Raw genomic sequence first — 17,154 nt, forward strand, 5'->3', positions numbered from 1 at the left:
GAGGATTGGAAAACACGGTGCCCAACTTGACCTACTTTAACACTGCTGTCTTTAACATGCTTGATGCTTGTTCAAAAGTGTGATAGTGGAGAAACATCAATGGCTGAGGTTCATTTTACCACAATTTTACATCTTATTATGGTGTCTCAAAGGGGTAGATTGTGTGAAAATGTATATTCTGTAAAAATGTACTAAACTTTATGTTGTCCTAAACCTTTATGAATTTCTTTCTTCATTGGAACACATAAGGAGAAGCTTAGCAGATTGTTCCAGCTGCTCTTTTCCATTTTGACAATGAATGGCCAAAATCAAGCTCCAAGAAGTACAAAAAGCATAAAAACATCAGTAGTCTAATGTTACTTGTGCATTGTATTCCTTTTTTTTTTAAGTCAAATGACAGATTTGTGTGAGAAACGAACAAAAGTATTTCTAGATGTGACATGTCTATAAATGGCATACTTGAATATACAGTACACTGACAAGAATGAGAGGTGAAACAGATGATTTTTTATTGAATAACAAATTACATTTTAAATGAATTTTTTTTGAGTGGCTTCAGAAGATTTGGAATATAGAACACCGATTTGATATACTATTTTTATGGTGTTTTTGGATGATTCTTGAAGCTCAAAAGATCCACCTCCATGTACCTTCATTGTATGGAAAAGAGCAGCTGGAACAATCTGCTAAACTTCTTCTTTTGTTCCACTGAAGACAGTAAGTAATTCAGGTTTAGAGTAAAGGACTATTTTCATTTTTAGGTGAACGGTCCATGAAAAATAAAAATGCTGAGGACCAGAAATAAAATATCAAAAGCCGTTGTGCAAATTCTTTAACACTTCCGTTTTAAAGTGTTATAAAGGGTAGCCATAATCTAGAAAAACTAATGGGCTAAACAAAATGACCCAATTTTCATCCAACATTCCAGCGTTAGATTGTCTGAAATTCTGTTTGTCGTACCAGGACTGTGTCCAACAACATGAAACTGGGTCCTTTTCTACTCTCCTCAGGGGATCGTTGCCTTTCAATCAGATGCTTGAGCCTGAGGCAACATCTAGTTCTGCCTAAAACTGTCTGCTAGTGTCACTAAACTCAATCCCCTGATGAGTTGGGCTTATTACACGGGCAGACTCTCAAAATGCCCACTCAGCAGACTCTCAATACTGCTTTACACTTCTGAGACTTCTATCCACACATCTAGAAGACAATAAAGCTGGAGTCCTGTCATGTGCAAGAAACCAGAATCGGCAAAGGTTTAACACACAAAATCTCATTTTAAACCTGAGGTAGAAAACAAAAAAAAATCAAAGCAGGATGGAGCGAACGAGTTTAAAAGAAAAGGAAGTGTATCTGAAGAGAGCTGTACGGTGTTTGGCTGCGGTTTAGGGGAGCCATTAGTAATCTGAAATGTTCAGAGAAACCCCTGGAAGAGGAAGGCATTGAAAAACATGGTCCATAATATTGCACAATATTTTAAGGGAATGTGGGACTGATGACGACTTTGCATCTGCTCGTTCTTAGTAAACACAAAAGGTGCCAATCTTCTGGATACTGAGAAAAAGTGATTCAGTGTCTGATACTACGTCAAAGCTAAAGTCATATGGCTTTCTAGGATTTACAAAAACGACTCTGAAATGATTCCACCTTGACGTGATAAATATTCAGAAGTAAAATCAGCAGCTACAGATGAAGTCACCTCAAGGACATGTTTTCGTTTAGACAGGAAGTGCAGAAGGACACTTCACTGTACAGATAATACAGTTTCGGCATCAACAAAATGGCACCTTAAAAACATCCAGAAGAAAGCAACCGGGCAGTTCCTCAGACTCATGATCATTGGACCGTATTCCTCAGAAGCGACTCCGTTTTCAGCCTGTTGAAAGGGTTGTGTCTTCTAAATCAGACAGCTGTGCCTCATCTCCTTAAGGCAGGTCCATGAAACTGGCCTTCTGGAGAGAGAAGGCTGACCCATGGACTCGTCGCCAAGGTCGGTTTCAGACACCTAAAGTTTTGGTGTCCAATTACCCGTCGTTTCGGCATCAACAAAATGGCACCTTAAAAACATCCAGAAGAAAGCAACCGGCAGTTCCTCAGACTCATGATCATTGGACCGTATTCCTCAGAAGCGACTCCGTTTTCAGCCTGTTGAAAGGGTTGTGTCTTCTAAATCAGACAGCTGTGCCTCATCTCCTTAAGGCAGGTCCATGAAACTGGCCTTCTGGAGAGAGAAGGCTGACCCATGGACTCGTCGCCAAGGTCGGTTTCAGACACCTAAAGTTTTGGTGTCCAATTACCCGTCAGCCCAAAAAGGCTCCACTGACAGAACCGTTCCAAATGGAGGATCATCACCTTTTCTTCCCCATCTTCGGATTCCAGATCTTTACTCTCATGTCACTGTGGGATGAAAGAAACAAAAAAGGGAGACATAATATGAGAGGTGAAGGAGATGCTCAAGGCCAGTAATCAGAAAGACAGACACACTCGGTTGTCTGAATCTTCAGACACATCACAGTAGCTCCTCACATTGAAGAGATGGCACAGACATCAAAACCAAGAGTTCACAAAGCGAACCGCAACAGTCCCCGCTCCTCTCACCAATTAGGTGCATGCACCGCTTCATCCCAATAAAAATCAAAACCCCGCTGTGTGAACCAGCCCACAGAACCGCATGCTCGCATCTTAACTAGCACACTCGATCTCTGAAGAAAAAGATCGCAGCGTGATGCAAATTAATGGGTCATTAGATTGGGATAAAGTTCAAATAAGTTCTTCACAGGAAAAAAAATTCATTATTTTTCCAGAAAAATTATGATTAATTCACCTGAAAAGCAAAATTGTGTGCGATAATGAAAGATAATTTTCAGTAAAAAAAAAAAATAAATAAAAAAATAAAATAAAATAAATATATATATATATATATATACAGTGCCGTGAAAAGGTTTTTGCCCCCTTCCTGTTTTTAAAAAAAAAAATTTTTATACATTTTTTGCATATTTGTCACACTTAAAAGATTCAGATTATCAAACACATTTTAATATTAAACAAAGATAATGCAAGTAGATACAAAATGCAGTTTTTAAATGGTGATTTCATTTAAGGGAAAAAAGCTGTCCAAACCTGCCTGGCCCTACGTGAAAAATTAATTGACCCCTCCTGTTAAATCATGACCGAACGGTGATTAACCACATTATTTTAGAAAGCTGGGTTAAATTTCACTAGCCACACCTAGGCCTGATTACTGCCAGACCTGTTGAATCAAGAAATCACTTAAATAGAACCTGTCTGACAAAGTGAAACATGTTTAAAGAGCAACACTTCCTGCCGCGATCTAAAGAAATTCAAGAACAGATGAGAATCAAAATAGTTGACATGTATCAGTCTGGAAAGGGTTATAAAACTATTTCTAAGGCTTTGGGACTCCAGCGAACCACGGTCAGAGCAATTATCCACAAATTGAGAAAACTTGGAATAGTGGTGAACCTTCTCAGCAGTGGCCAACCTACCAAAATTACTCCAAGAGCGCAACAACGACTCATCCAGGAGGTCATAAAGGAACCCAGAACAACATCTAAAGAACTGCAGGCCTCACTTGCCTCAATTAAGGACAGTGTTCATGATTCAACAATAAGAAAGAGACTGGGTAAAAATGGCATCCATGGGAGAGTTCCAAGGCAAAAGCCACTGCTGACCAAAAAGAACACAAAGGCTTGTCTCGCATTTGCCAACAGATCTTGATTATCCCCAAGACTTTTGGGCAAATATTCTGATGAGATGGACTGATGAGACAAAAGTTTAACTTTTTGGAAGGTGTGTGTCCCGTTACATCTGGCATAAAACCAACAGAGCATTTCATAAAAAGAACATCATACCAGCAGTCAAACATGGTGGTGGTAGTGTGATGATCTGGGGCTGCTTTGCACCTTCAGGACCTGGACGACTTGCCATAATTGACGGAACCATGAATTCTGCACTCTATCAGAAAATCCTGAAGGAGAATGTCCGGTCGTCAGTTTGTGACCTCAAGCTCAAGCGCACTTGGTTTATGCAGCAGGACAATGATCCCAAACACACCAGCAAGTCCACCTCTGAATGGCTCAAGAAAAACTAAATTAAGGTTTTGGAGTGGCCAAATCAAAGTCCGGACTTAAATCCAATTGAGATGCTGTGGCATGACCTTAAACAGTCCATTCATGCTCGAAAACCCTCCAATGTGGCAGAATTAAAACAATTCTGCAAAGAAGAGTGGGCCAAAATTCCTCCACAGCGATGTAAAAGACTCATTGCCAGTTATCGCAAACGCTTGATTGCAGTTGTTGTTGCAAAGGGTGGCACAACCAGTTATTAGGTTTAGGGGGCAATTCATTTTTGGACATCTTTTTTCCTTTAATAAATGAAATCATCATTTAAAAACTGCATTTTGTATTTACTTGCATTATCTATGTGTAATATTAAAATTAGTTTGATGATCTGAATATTTTAGGTGTGACAAATATGCAAAAAAAAAAAACCCCGGAAGGGGGCAAAAACCTTTTCACGGCACTGTATATATATATAAGTACATTTTTCCTAACCCAATGGTTTTTTTCTGTTTTATGCATAAATCATACGCAATTTAATGTGGTTTGTGCAAGAAGAAAATTGCCAATAGGATATAAAAAATGTTTCACCAAGAAGGTTTTAGCCCGAATTTCTAGGTCTTGCAAAAAACACTTCAGTTTATGAAGTTAACTTATGACCAGTTCTAAACAGCAATACTGAAATGGATCCTGGTGAAACAGCACCAAGTCTCGCGGGGCATTGGGGTAGGAAGTATCTTGTGGTTCCTAGACCTTAACTAGAACCAATTAAACAGATTTATGCCACTGGTGTTGAATGCAATTAAAGGTGCAATAGGTTTTTATTGCTCTCTAAAAGATGAGCCACTTGAGTGCATTGAAATGGGGAAAAAAATAAACTATGCATAGAGTCTAATTAGTAAAATTTTCCTTTATTGGCCCAAAGTGAAAGAGCTAAGGGAAAGTTCTGTGGGATCAAACACCTGAAAGAAGTTGGCCTATGAAACAAAACTGTATGAGAGAGCTGGAAACAGAGAGAAGATGCACACAGAGAAAGATGATATACAATTGACAGAGTGAGAAATAATTGACAACAACAAAATGACACAGTTGAGCTGTGTAGTTTATTCTCAAGACATTCTACGGCTCACGTCCCGATATCTTGAAGCTACAAAATTGCTAAAAATAACATTCTTTGAAAGATTCAAATGTCACCTTGCAAAGCTTGGCAAATCTTGCAACTAGTTTTTTCCTCAGAAACCTGGTCAGCATTTTGTTTCCAAATAGGCTCATTGAAACCTGCGCAAGTTGCGAAGTAGCCAGCCAATCATATCACAGCTTGAAGTTTTGGAAGATTCTTGCCACTTTTATGTGCTGCAATATGCATCAGACAATCTGAACAGGCTGAAACGACCACTTTTATGTGATAAGTATGCTTATGGTAGGAGAGTTTCAGCTAAGGACTTGTCAGAGAGAAAAAGGGAAAAGGGGAAAATACTATCAAACAGAGAGACATCGAGAGAAAGGACAGTACCAGAGGGAACCAGGCAGGAGGTGGTTAGTGGAGGCTCAGGGGAGGCTGGTGGCCCGGCCCTTGATGGCCAGGACCCGACGGGGCAGACAGGGCGTAAGCCCGGGGACATAACTCCACAACTTCACCCGACAGTCACTGTGGTTATGAAGCCCCACAGCGCGAAGGGAAGGGATGAGAGCGAGAGAAAGACAGAGACAGAGAGAGTTGAAAGAACAGGATAGCTTTGTTAGAGGCACATTAATGAAGAACAGTCAAACAATCCCCTGCCCACACCATCTGTTCTACAAATAAGCGCCCCCGAAATGCACAAAAGTAGGTCTTAAAAACATATTAGTCCGACTGAACATTTCTAAGTAGACTACTGTCTGGAAAAAGACGTCACAAGAGAGTGAACAGAGTCGCATTGAGCTGATGACCCATTTAGGACTTTGGAGGGCCGTAAATAACTGGTTATATTATTATTATTTCAAAATGACCATAGTTAAAACCTGTTCTCCTATAAGATATGAAAGATGCTCTTCATCTTGTTTTCCTAGTGCACCTATGAAGTTTTCTTCTAATTTAGTAGAATTTAGGGAAGTATGACGTGCAAACAGGTTCTTTCGACCAAACTATTCATCTTTTCTTTCACATCATAATGTATTTCCATACATTATGTGACATTAGCTCGTTGTGGCAAATACAGCCATTTATTACCACTGTTCGATTAAGATGAATTGTTGTATTTCTTGCATTTTTGCATATCTGCGTGTCCCAGTTATTTACTCCTAGCATAATTGAGATAAATGTTCATGCCATATAAAGTTCTTAGCATCTCCTATAGGCTTTTCCCTGCATATTGAAAATGACTAACAAAGTTGATTACATTTCTGTCATGTTGCTAATATCACAGTTTTGAAATCCTTGTACACATGGTGATGCATGAATGCAGAAATATATGGCCTTTGTGTCTTGTGTCAGAAATATATGGGTCAATGACAAATAAGAGTGTCTAATTTCAAAAATCTCTCTTTGTACTCTTTGTATTCACCTTGGTTTCATATAGACTTCATTTTGGTGATGTATGCAGGACTTCTCCAATCATTTAGTCCGCTTAAAGGTCGCCCCTGTAAACTTCTGTTCAGCTGCAGTTTTTGATTGCAATGCCCAGCAATCGATGCATTGAACCAAGTCCTTAACTTTTTTTTTGATAAGCCTTTACACTCATATTTACATCACAATATGGAAGAAAGGATATATATGGATATTTGCCTCTGTTTACCAGATTGGTCTGAGTCACGAACAAACTGTCCAGCCTAATTTGCAAACCAGTCCATTAAAAAAAAAAAAGACAGAACCAAAAGAACAATTTTTCTATAAATCTTGCATCCCTAGTAATTTATTATTTTTCTAAACACTCTCTCTTGTCTGATGCACGCACCTGGAGGCAGTAAAGATCTGTTTGGAATTGGTGCAGATGGCATTGATCGGGCTGTCATGGCCCTTAATCTCTCCGATGGGGGTGAAGTTGTCCACGTTCCACACCTTGAGCATTCCCCCCCTGCAGGCACTGAGGAGCATGGGCCGCCCGGGAACAAACGCCAGAGCACACACCCAATCCTTGTGCGCGTTTGGGATTTGCTGTGGAGAAACAAGTATCGTTCTAGTTTTAGAACACCTCCGATCTACAAACTGCACCATTTTCGGTGTCAACCGTGTCTGCGGTACAAGCAGTGCATGAAGTTTAATTCTGCAGTTTCGGTGTTGACCTCTAACCCTTACTCTAAGCAAAAATTTGTAGTAAAGCACCAGTAATAATAAAACTACAAATGAGTTCGACAAACAAGCCAAATTAACATTTTATTAAAAACAAACCTCAGAGTAATAAAAACATATATGCTATGAAAGAAATGAAACATTCATGAAGCTCTATATATCACGTGAAGAATTTCCACCAAGTTCCTGCTGATCCCGCCAACAGGCCTGTGGGGAAGCGGACGGAAATTCTCATAAAAGAGAGCAACCAAAGCACATTATCTTGGCAAATTTACTCAGTTGTGCAATCAAAGAGGGCAGGCGAGTAAGTAAAGTTTAGATGTTTAGATAAACTTGCTGTTTATACATTGGTAACCGCACTGGGATTCAAACGTCTTCCTTTTGAGGGAGAGAGGTAGCGTCTGCTGTCAGTCACTTAATATATAAAGATTTGGATGTGCACATACAGCTGTGATCTGATTTAACCCAGATATATGCGTTTCATAGATTGAGCGCTGAATAAATCTGCGTAACGAAAATAAAGCTTGACATGAAGATATAGCTTTAAATCAAGATGTCTTTCACCTACAACTGACAAAAAAAAAAAAACTGGAAATGTTTACAGGTATAAGATCTCCATTCATCATCACACATTGATTTTCCTGGGGATGCCTGTGCTCGATTTTGGATTTCAGCATGTGCTAAAACTATGACTATTATAATCAAATGTACCTGTGAAATGCATAATTCATATTTCCTTGATGTGCAGGAGACTCGTTTTGTCGAACCCATTTTTACATCACCTTATAATAGTCTTCCATTATTTTTGACCTTTTAGCTCTGGATAAATGTGTTCGGTATGTGTTTTTGTCTAATATAAGCAGCTGGAGAAACCATTACAATCAAACATACTACTAAGAGCTTTCTCAGCTGTCAGACCATGGTGACGTCAACCAGCGCAGATAAATGAAGCCATCCTACATCTATTGACACAGGAACAATAGGTAAACGCTGGGTTATTACCCTCTGAAAAATCATTTGTCTGTATATATATTATTTATAGGTATTGGATATTGTACTTAATTTCGTTGCTGTCAGTCATGTAAGCTGTCTTAACTTTAATGTACTTTAAACTCTTTAAAGCACTTTCTGCTTATAATTCACACAGTCCCCTTTTTTATTTCTAGTTCCTTAAATTAAGTTAACTCCAAAAATCGACATTTCTCAGTCATAATTACATTTTGCCACATAAGGCTTTTTGCTTTCACATTATGATGATTGTACAGACGACAAATTAATAAATAACCATAAATGGTTAATGCATTATAAACAGCGTGTAAATTATGGGCGGTATTCAGGGGTCCGATCCCCCCATCTCCCGTGTGACATTATGACATCACACATTAACAAAAAACCAAAAGCCGCTTAAATGCAATAGTAATCTTCTCATTTTTACCTGAATAAGTTCATGCTGTCCCAGATCCCATTTCTTAATGCCATTGTCACGGGAACCACTGAACAGCACGTCGCCATGTATAGCAAGGCACTCAATCCCATCGTAATGAGGGGGCTCGAAGTTATGAGCTGGTCCGATGTTACCCTGGGTTCCCTCCACAACATCAAATATCTGCATTAAAGGGGTCATGAATTGAGAATGAATTTGGACATATACTGTAAGAGGTCATTGCAATATAAAAACATACTGCAAGTTTCAGAGCTCAAACATTTCTTGTTAGTTCAAAGAAGCTTTTATTGAAACCAAGCTGCCAAAACAACTTTTTCCTACAGGTTTTTATTACACAATAGAGATGAATACATTAGCACAAGACTGCTGTATGATTGTTTTGATACATAAGGCCTTATGTGGTCAGCCGTTCTGTCGCACAATGATTTATTTCATATCGGTAAATCAAGCCATCAACTGAACAGTCATATGCACATTGTTCCTTTTAGTAGCATGAAAAACAACAGATATTCAAATTGGGATTAAATATATACAAAAAGCGAACAAAGAACGATCCCTTTATAATCACTGGATCTGTCGATCACTTTAGTTCAGTGCAGTTCTGCTCTCTCACCAAATCTGCATAATGAAACTCAAATTTACATTGTGTCAGCACTTTTTTTGGTTATGATGAGAGCATTCACAAGAGTATATGAGTCAGCACTGAACAAAATCATGTGCCCAGTGCTGGAAAAACAAAGTGTTAAAAGAAAACTTTGATGCAGTAAATGTACTGTAAACATAACACTTTACATGATTAGTTGACTGCAAATGCATAATCACATGCATGCTACTTATTTCATATGTAAAGATGTTGCAATTGTTCAAACCATAGTCAAAAACAAGGTAGAAAATGGCCATTTCTGCTTCTGATGTAAATATTTTCCTAAAATTATAAGCACAACATTGTACTCAATGTCAAATCTACATCCTAGCTGACTACATGAAGAAAGGAGAACTATATAAAAAAGGGCAAACGCACCTTCACGTAATGGTCTTTGGATCCAGTGATCACCTGATCCTTGCCTCCTCCAGAATAACCCACTGTAAGACACATGACTGACCCAATGTGTCCGGTCAGCTTCCCAGTGGTCTGCATTCTGCACACAAAGAATATAACAGAATATGCACATAGTGATGAACATTGTACAGCCAATTCACTTGGTAGGTTTATTAATTAATCAATAAATGACCATCAATAAACGCTAATACCAGTTGCACTCGACTTAGGAATTAACTATGCACCTGTTGAGGTCCCATGTGCGGACAGTGTTGCCTGCAGCAGCGTACAGCACGGATCCGGAGGGATTGAGGGCGATCTGGTTGATCTGGTACTCGCCCTGAGCTGTAGTGATAGTGTGAGTGGTTGTACTAGCACAGGCATCGCCTGAGACCACCTGACCCGATGACCTAAAGATGGACGAGTTAAAATGTTCATGTTATACATAAAACCAGGTGCATTCAGATGCTACGGCTAAATGCTAATTTCATATGTTGAAAAAATACTCACGTGAACGTCCGGACGCACTTGGCAGAATCACGAATGTCCCAAACTTTGATATATGAAGTAGAAACCGTGAAGACCAGGCCGGAGTTGCTGCAGTATTTGACAGACACAACGTTGTTAGGATGTCCTCTCAGGGTCACGATTTCCTGTCCAGTCACCAAGTTCCACACCTTGCAGGTACGATCTGAATTCCAGGTATTAAAAAATATATACTATACATATTAAGTCTAAAGTAACAAGTGCACTTTAGGCAAATTGGCAAAAGATTAGACATATATCGTTTTGCCGATTTTATCGGCCGATATGAGCCTGTCGCAGATATATCGGTATCGGCGAATACGCTGCCAATATGCTGCCCATATGAAATTTTTTTTTACAGAACATAAAACACAGATAAAAGTCTTGTAAATGGTGTAATTACGTAGTTTGTCCAGCAGAGCGCACTCCATTGTTTGCTACCTGGATGAAACGCTTTAAAGCTTAAGTGTATGGAATACCATTGAAATTTTGAACGGCCATATATCCATAACGGCGCAGCGGATCCACACCAAATTCGGGGATCCCTTCAGCTCGAGGAACCCTCTTGAACCCCGAATCGAGGGTACGTCTCGAGGCTCGCTTTCGAATGAGACCACCTCAGCATCCATAGCCCCCGGCGTCCGGGAGTTACCGGCGGTTAAATTCGCGGTCGGTCGCCCACCCGGGATCAGGCGATCCCGGGTGGGCTACCGACGCGTGGAGGGTGGCGTTCGAGAGGGGGCCTCGAGCTGAAGGGATCACCCGAATTTCACTTCAGTAAGGAGGTTGAATAAACTTCAACTTTACTGTTCAGTGCACTGATGTCCGACTCATTTTGGATAATAAAGTTTATTGTTTAATTGTTAAATGCCCTACCTTCATTACATATCTTTGTCACGTCATTACAATTGTTTTATAATTTATAATTTAATTAGGTTTAGAAATTAATTTTATCAATGTATTAATTAACAACACCAATATAAACCCAAAACACAAAAACACAAAAACATAATTTGCAAAATGCAAAAGTGCAAAACATGCAATTATGATTACAGTGTCTAAATTAATAATAACTGAAGCACTGTGAGTAATATATGAAGTTGCACAATATTTCTGTTGAGCTGCCCACAGTTAGCCATCTTTACAGCAGTGGGCTGATGAATAGCTCAATAAAGCATGCTGAAACTATGACCTCGAGAAAATGTAATTCAAATTGGCTCATGTTTGTGTGCTTATGGGTGTTTATGTTTTCCTCTCAAAGGTTCAGAGTGAAAAACTGTACCTTTGGAGCCAGTGAAAAGCAGCTCATCTGTGGCATCCAGGCAAAGCACAGGTTTGGTGTGTCCCTCGGCCATTGCCACACACTGCAACGGGGTCGTCCTGCCCCCTTTCAGCCCACCTGTGGGAGTGATTACACCCCTGCACAAAGACACATAGCATTTTAAAACACTGTTGTGAAGTGAGGAAGTCTCTGAGGTTAGTTGAGTAGGTGGAAAGGAGAATGTCGCAACAACGTTTTTTTGTGTTCAGATTCAACGTGTGCCATCTGTTCCATGCGGATGGACAAAAAAAAGCATAACTATTTTTTGCATCAATGTGTGAAAGAACAACAGATTGAGGGAGAACAGAAAGGAAACAAAATCGAAATGGGAAGAAGTTATCCTGATATGATCCCAATCCATTAACCTAATTACAGGTTATTGTCAGGTTTGTGAAGTAAAACTGCCTGGGTATGCTTAGGACCCCAAAGGGTAGCTATTAGTAATGGCAGGTTTAAAGCCATAAAGAATGCTGTTTATATGTAGGGTAAGCTAGCATGTTATGCAACACTAGGCTAATGCTATTCTAACGGTATGCTAAGCAAGTACATGGAGCTTAACAATATACAGAATTGGTACACAACAGTATTAAATATACTAAGTATTATATAAGCATTAGAAAAAATGCAGCAAAGAGATTTTGTAGAATTTCTTCTCAGTCATTGAATAGAGTAGTCATTAGAAGTTCTTTCGGCCAATGGAACTGCTAGGTGGACTTGATTCAATGGGCAGACTCAATTGTTCACGTCCACTCCTTTGTGAGATCCGGCGGTTGAACCTTGCACACTTCAGACCCCCATCCTTCGTCTGTTCTCCCTGAAGTTCATTGTCAACGTGCTGATATTTTATTTGAGTTATCAGACTCCAGCTGTGTTTTACAGGCCGCCACTCTGTCTTTCTCTCTAGACTCCATGGTTCACACAGGATACGGCCATGAGCAAGGCAGACGGACATCAGTGAAAACAATAGTACAGACTCCATATATCGAGCCAGTGCTAATTATGTCCTGTCATAGTGTACCACTGCCAAGCAGCAGGGGAGTCGATACATGTGATGTCACACCGACTGCAAAGCCAAGCCGAATGCACACTTGAAAGGGAAGCCTGTTCGACTGATGCAAACTGCAGCCAAGTCCTCTGGGAGTTGATGACTTGGGTTCAGAAGCGTAAAATCCGCATTTAAAAGCCGCTCAGTTGGTCACTGCTGACTCTGCAGGGTAGCACAGAAAGTGGATCTATTTTAAGACAACTTCAATGTCCATATGTTTTGCAGAAGTGTGACCGGCTCTCTACCCAAAGGCTGCAACTGACAGAAATGTTAAGCACCTAGGTGCTGTTTTCCATTTCTTCCAGGCAAAAGTAACATATTATTTAACTATGACTAATTCTGACATTTTGGAATGTTAGTGCAAGGCAAACCATTTGATATGTGTGATTAAAACAATTATTTTAATTATGTCAGGATCTCAAGAGGAACCTGGGCACAGGTCTTTGGAGCCTCCCTAATGGCTAATCTTTAGTCCATCGAATTAAAGGGGTCATATGATCTTGCTAAAAAGAACTTTATTTGGTGTATTTGGTGTAATGCAATGTGTTTATGCGGTTTAAGGTTCAAAAAACACATTATTTTCCACATACTGTACATTATTGTTTCTCCTCTATGCCCTGCCTTTCTGAAACGCATTGATTTTTACAAAGCTCATCGGTCTGAAAAGTGAGGTGTGCTCTGATTGGCCAGCTATCCAGCGCGTTTTGATTGGCCGAATACCTCAAGCGTGTGACGCAAATGTTACGCCCCTACCATACTGAGATGGCCGGTCAGGCGGGCGCGAGGAGACAAAGACATTAAAACCCATTATAAACGAGGCATTTGTTGCATCCAGTGGGACATAATTACGGATTATAATGACTTATACTGTCTTTTTACGCGTTGCGTTGCATCGCATCGCGCCACGTAAACATAAAACCATGTCTGCATTTGTGATCGGAGAAATGACAAACAACAAGCGCTACTCTACCCTGCCCAAAACTCGCGTTTGAATCATCAGTGGCAAATTCTTTAAATATAAAAAAACTTACTGTCTTTGAGTCAGAACAGCCGGCAATGTAGTCTACTCTACCAGGATCAGGAAACAGTCCTCCATAAAATGTGCTGCACACATCTGAATATTTGGGTTGAGTGTTCTGGAACAGTGTTGTAAATACAACTTAACCACTGATTTGTAGTCGTGTCTTCTTTTGGAAGGCCAAACAAAGTAGTTTCGCTTTCACAACGAAACACAGCGTCACACACGGCGGGCTAGAGAGAGCGGCGGTGGCCTAGAGTGAACAGAGGCCGGTGGCTAGAGTGAGGAACGGCTGGCGGGCTTGCAGCAAGCACATGTGACGACCCCGGGCTGGACTCCACGGTGAAAGCCGATCCGGCGATCCACAGCGCGAAGTTGATGTATATCCTCAGCGACCAGCACGGATCAACTCTAGGCATGACAAAGCAGATATCTCCTCTTTTGGAAGGCCAAACAAAGTAGTTTTGCTTTCACAACGAAACACAGCGTCTCCACGGCATAGCGGCGGTGGCAACAATACTACAGCGAGAATATAAGTTATGCCTTCTTTCTTTGCGTGAACATTTGGGCGGCGTTATGCAAATCTTCCCACATCGTGATGTAGACATGTGGGGGCGTGTTAGAATGAGCCATTTTAAATAGGCGTGGTTGACTCTTACTTTTATAAAGAATATCTCTTTAGATTGGAGACTTTAGTCTTTGCAACTTTACAGATCTTCTTTATGCACCAAGAGATTGTAACACTTCAAAGAGAAAGGAAAAATTGAAATCGCATCATATGACCCCTTCAAGAATGCACTCTACACACCACTTAGGCTGTATGCACCAAGGGCCCTGGTGTTCAGTTTCTTTTGTCGCATGTCCTGAGGCTTCAGAGGTCCCTTGCCCCATTGGCCTGGTCCATAATCCAGCCTGAGTTGATATGCACAAGAACAGAAAGTAGATATGACTTGTGGATTGTGCTTGTACACGTGTGCTGAGGCAGCATGGAATTTGCAAAGGATCAACTGAAACTTTGACACTCAAACAGGGATGAAAAGGAGGAACCGCATCTGAGGATGCAGAGCAACACAGGGCTTTTTAAACATATTTATATCAACAGAAATTGCTTAAAAGACTCTTTGCAGGAGCCAGACAGCACTTCTTCCTCTTGTCAGCCTGTGAGCGAGATGGTCCCAATTAGGAAGCACAGAATTTCCCAGCAGCTCCCAAAAGACACTTTAAATCTCGTTTTCACCAGTATGAACACCGTCAAACCGCCCGTCAGTCACTGAAGCCGCAGCCAGACGAAGGTGAGGCAGGAACGGTTTTTGGAACTCGTGTTATGATGTCACCATTTTGTTGTCTGTCTAATGGCTGACAGGCTTGACATAACCATCACACGACACCTGTCATGGCTGCTCATATCACATCGGAAAGCGGACAATGCTTCGCCTTGGATGGCATCCATTAGCTTTTTCTGTTTTTCCCCAACAATAGTGCAGGCAAGCTGGTGTGCAATTGAAAAACACAATTTCCACATCCATCGTAACAGCACCACAGAGCCAACTGCAAATGGATGTAACGTTTACTGACAGCTGGCAAGCTGAATTTCTGGTCCAATTTATGATGGACCGCTGCCACGGGCTAAATGAGGGTTTCTATCGCAAGAAAGATGTGCTAAACACACGTTGTTTTGATGGAAGAGAGGATTCATCTATAAACTGCTCCAGAACTTCAGGAAGCAAAAATAAAACTTAAGGTCTCAAGGTCTTGTACTTGAGGGACCAAGACAAGTAAAATGACTTCGGGGTTGATCGCTCATCTCTCGTCTGACTTATTTCTGTCTTATTTTCCCATGCTCCTCCTTGAGCAGAGTGGAGGGTGCATTATGTCAGTCACAACAGTGGGGGTGTTTTCAGCTCAGTACTGACCCCTCCTGGAAATTGGAGAAGTAATTTCTTTGAGTAAACAGGTGGAAGTAATCTGTCAGAAGAAAAACAAAATCAAACAAAAGTAGGCATTACTTTTCAAAAACTGCCTTCATTTTTTGTGTCAATTTTTGCTGCCAAGAAAGCATTGTAACTCTAGTTGTGGCTGCCAATTAGCCCACATACATTGGCAACCTGGCAGGGCCAAACAAGCTTTCCCTCCCCTAAAAAAAATAATAATGAGGCTCTTCCCCTTAAGGCTGACAGCGTTCCCGACCAGCCCAGTCTCGGAACGCTCCATCCTGCCGGCCGAGCGAGACGGAAATGAAGCTGGAGTTTGGGATGAAGGGAAATTGGTCTCCTGTGGGCTAGGATCAGCCTCTGTCCAGCTCAGCGCCTGTGAAGTCCTAATGATGGTGGAGCCGTCAAAGCCTCTGTGCAGGCGCAGGCGCACAGAGGTGACAAGAGGATGGCTGATTAAAGAGGAAACTGGGACATCCCAGCTCTCTGAGGACAGATGAAACACGAGAGGCTGCTGTTGGCACATTTGTGCTCTCTAAAGTGAGAGGAACTCTAGGGAGGTCCGGCGAAAAGGAACTGATTGTGATCAGCACTGTATGAGGAGTTTAAACATAAGTATCTACTAAGTAGTTTATGTGTGTACAAACTTTAATCAATAAATACTAACTTACAAACTATGATAAAGCATTTAACTGAAGCTGTGTTTGCATATTATACATTTTTAACTATATATGCAACTAGGTATTTTGCCATCTGAAGAAAAATGTAAGTGGTGTGTGCACATGCAAAACTCCTCACCATGTTTACAGTGTTCTAGGTGGTTTTCAGGACAATGCTTTGTGGTTGCTAAAGTGTCCTGGCTGTTTGCTAATCACGTCAAAATAAGACTTCTCTAAATGCTCCTACTTCCTTTAATGATTTGCTTTCTTTATTGCCCACCAGGAGAAACAGTTCACAGTTGGGAGTTGGGAGTTGGTAATAGTGATGTTTGCTTTAGCAAGCTTCAAAAATGAGCACCACATAATTTCTCCACACCATGCAGCTTAATTTTTTGCTCATTTGAGTTAAGCATTATTAATGAAAATGCTTGCAATTTCATTCCTCACTTAGTGTCAAACAAACTCAATACAGGTGTAGTGCCATGCTGCGCTATGAACATTACTGCCATAAACGAACAATAAGTCTATACACACAGCCAGAAACTCGACATGCAAGGCCTGCAATACTAAAAACGCATGAAAAAGGAAACACTCCATTTCACACAAGTGCAAAAACCAAAACATTACAACAAATGACAGTAAATTTGGAAGAAAAAAATAGAAATTATGTTCTATAAACCAAACCTTCATGCAGCACATAACCAATGAGGAGTGAGCTGACGTTTCTGGACCCCTTCCACTGGGTTGAAAGCAAAGAAATCAGATGTTCTGAGAAAAACATGAAGTGTGAAAGGGGGAGTGGAGATGGGGGGGGGGGGGGGGGGGGCC

The 17,154-nt window shown here is 40.7% G+C and overlaps 1 protein-coding gene across 1 annotated transcript in view; it reads right to left on the reverse strand.

The window, feature by feature from the left end:
* LOC107592560 (kinesin-like protein KIF21B) overlaps positions 1-17,154 on the reverse strand; it is a 107,838-nt gene that overhangs the window by 3,516 nt on the left and 87,168 nt on the right. Inside the window, exons 28-36 of the mRNA XM_016282090.1 lie at positions 11,635-11,771; positions 10,338-10,518; positions 10,073-10,237; positions 9,810-9,927; positions 8,780-8,950; positions 7,010-7,209; positions 5,590-5,724; positions 2,055-2,394; positions 1,282-1,784 (exon numbers count right to left, since the gene is read on the reverse strand). Coding sequence (XP_016137576.1) covers positions 5,625-5,724; positions 7,010-7,209; positions 8,780-8,950; positions 9,810-9,927; positions 10,073-10,237; positions 10,338-10,518; positions 11,635-11,771 — 1,072 coding nt within the window. The 3' untranslated portion in view covers positions 1,282-1,784; positions 2,055-2,394; positions 5,590-5,624. The remainder of the gene's footprint in view (positions 1-1,281; positions 1,785-2,054; positions 2,395-5,589; positions 5,725-7,009; positions 7,210-8,779; positions 8,951-9,809; positions 9,928-10,072; positions 10,238-10,337; positions 10,519-11,634; positions 11,772-17,154) is intronic.

Source organism: Sinocyclocheilus grahami, unplaced genomic scaffold, assembly GCF_001515645.1.
Source record: "Sinocyclocheilus grahami isolate Dianchi unplaced genomic scaffold, SAMN03320097.WGS_v1.1 scaffold154.1, whole genome shotgun sequence".
In the NCBI taxonomy this organism is placed as follows: domain Eukaryota; kingdom Metazoa; phylum Chordata; class Actinopteri; order Cypriniformes; family Cyprinidae; genus Sinocyclocheilus; species Sinocyclocheilus grahami.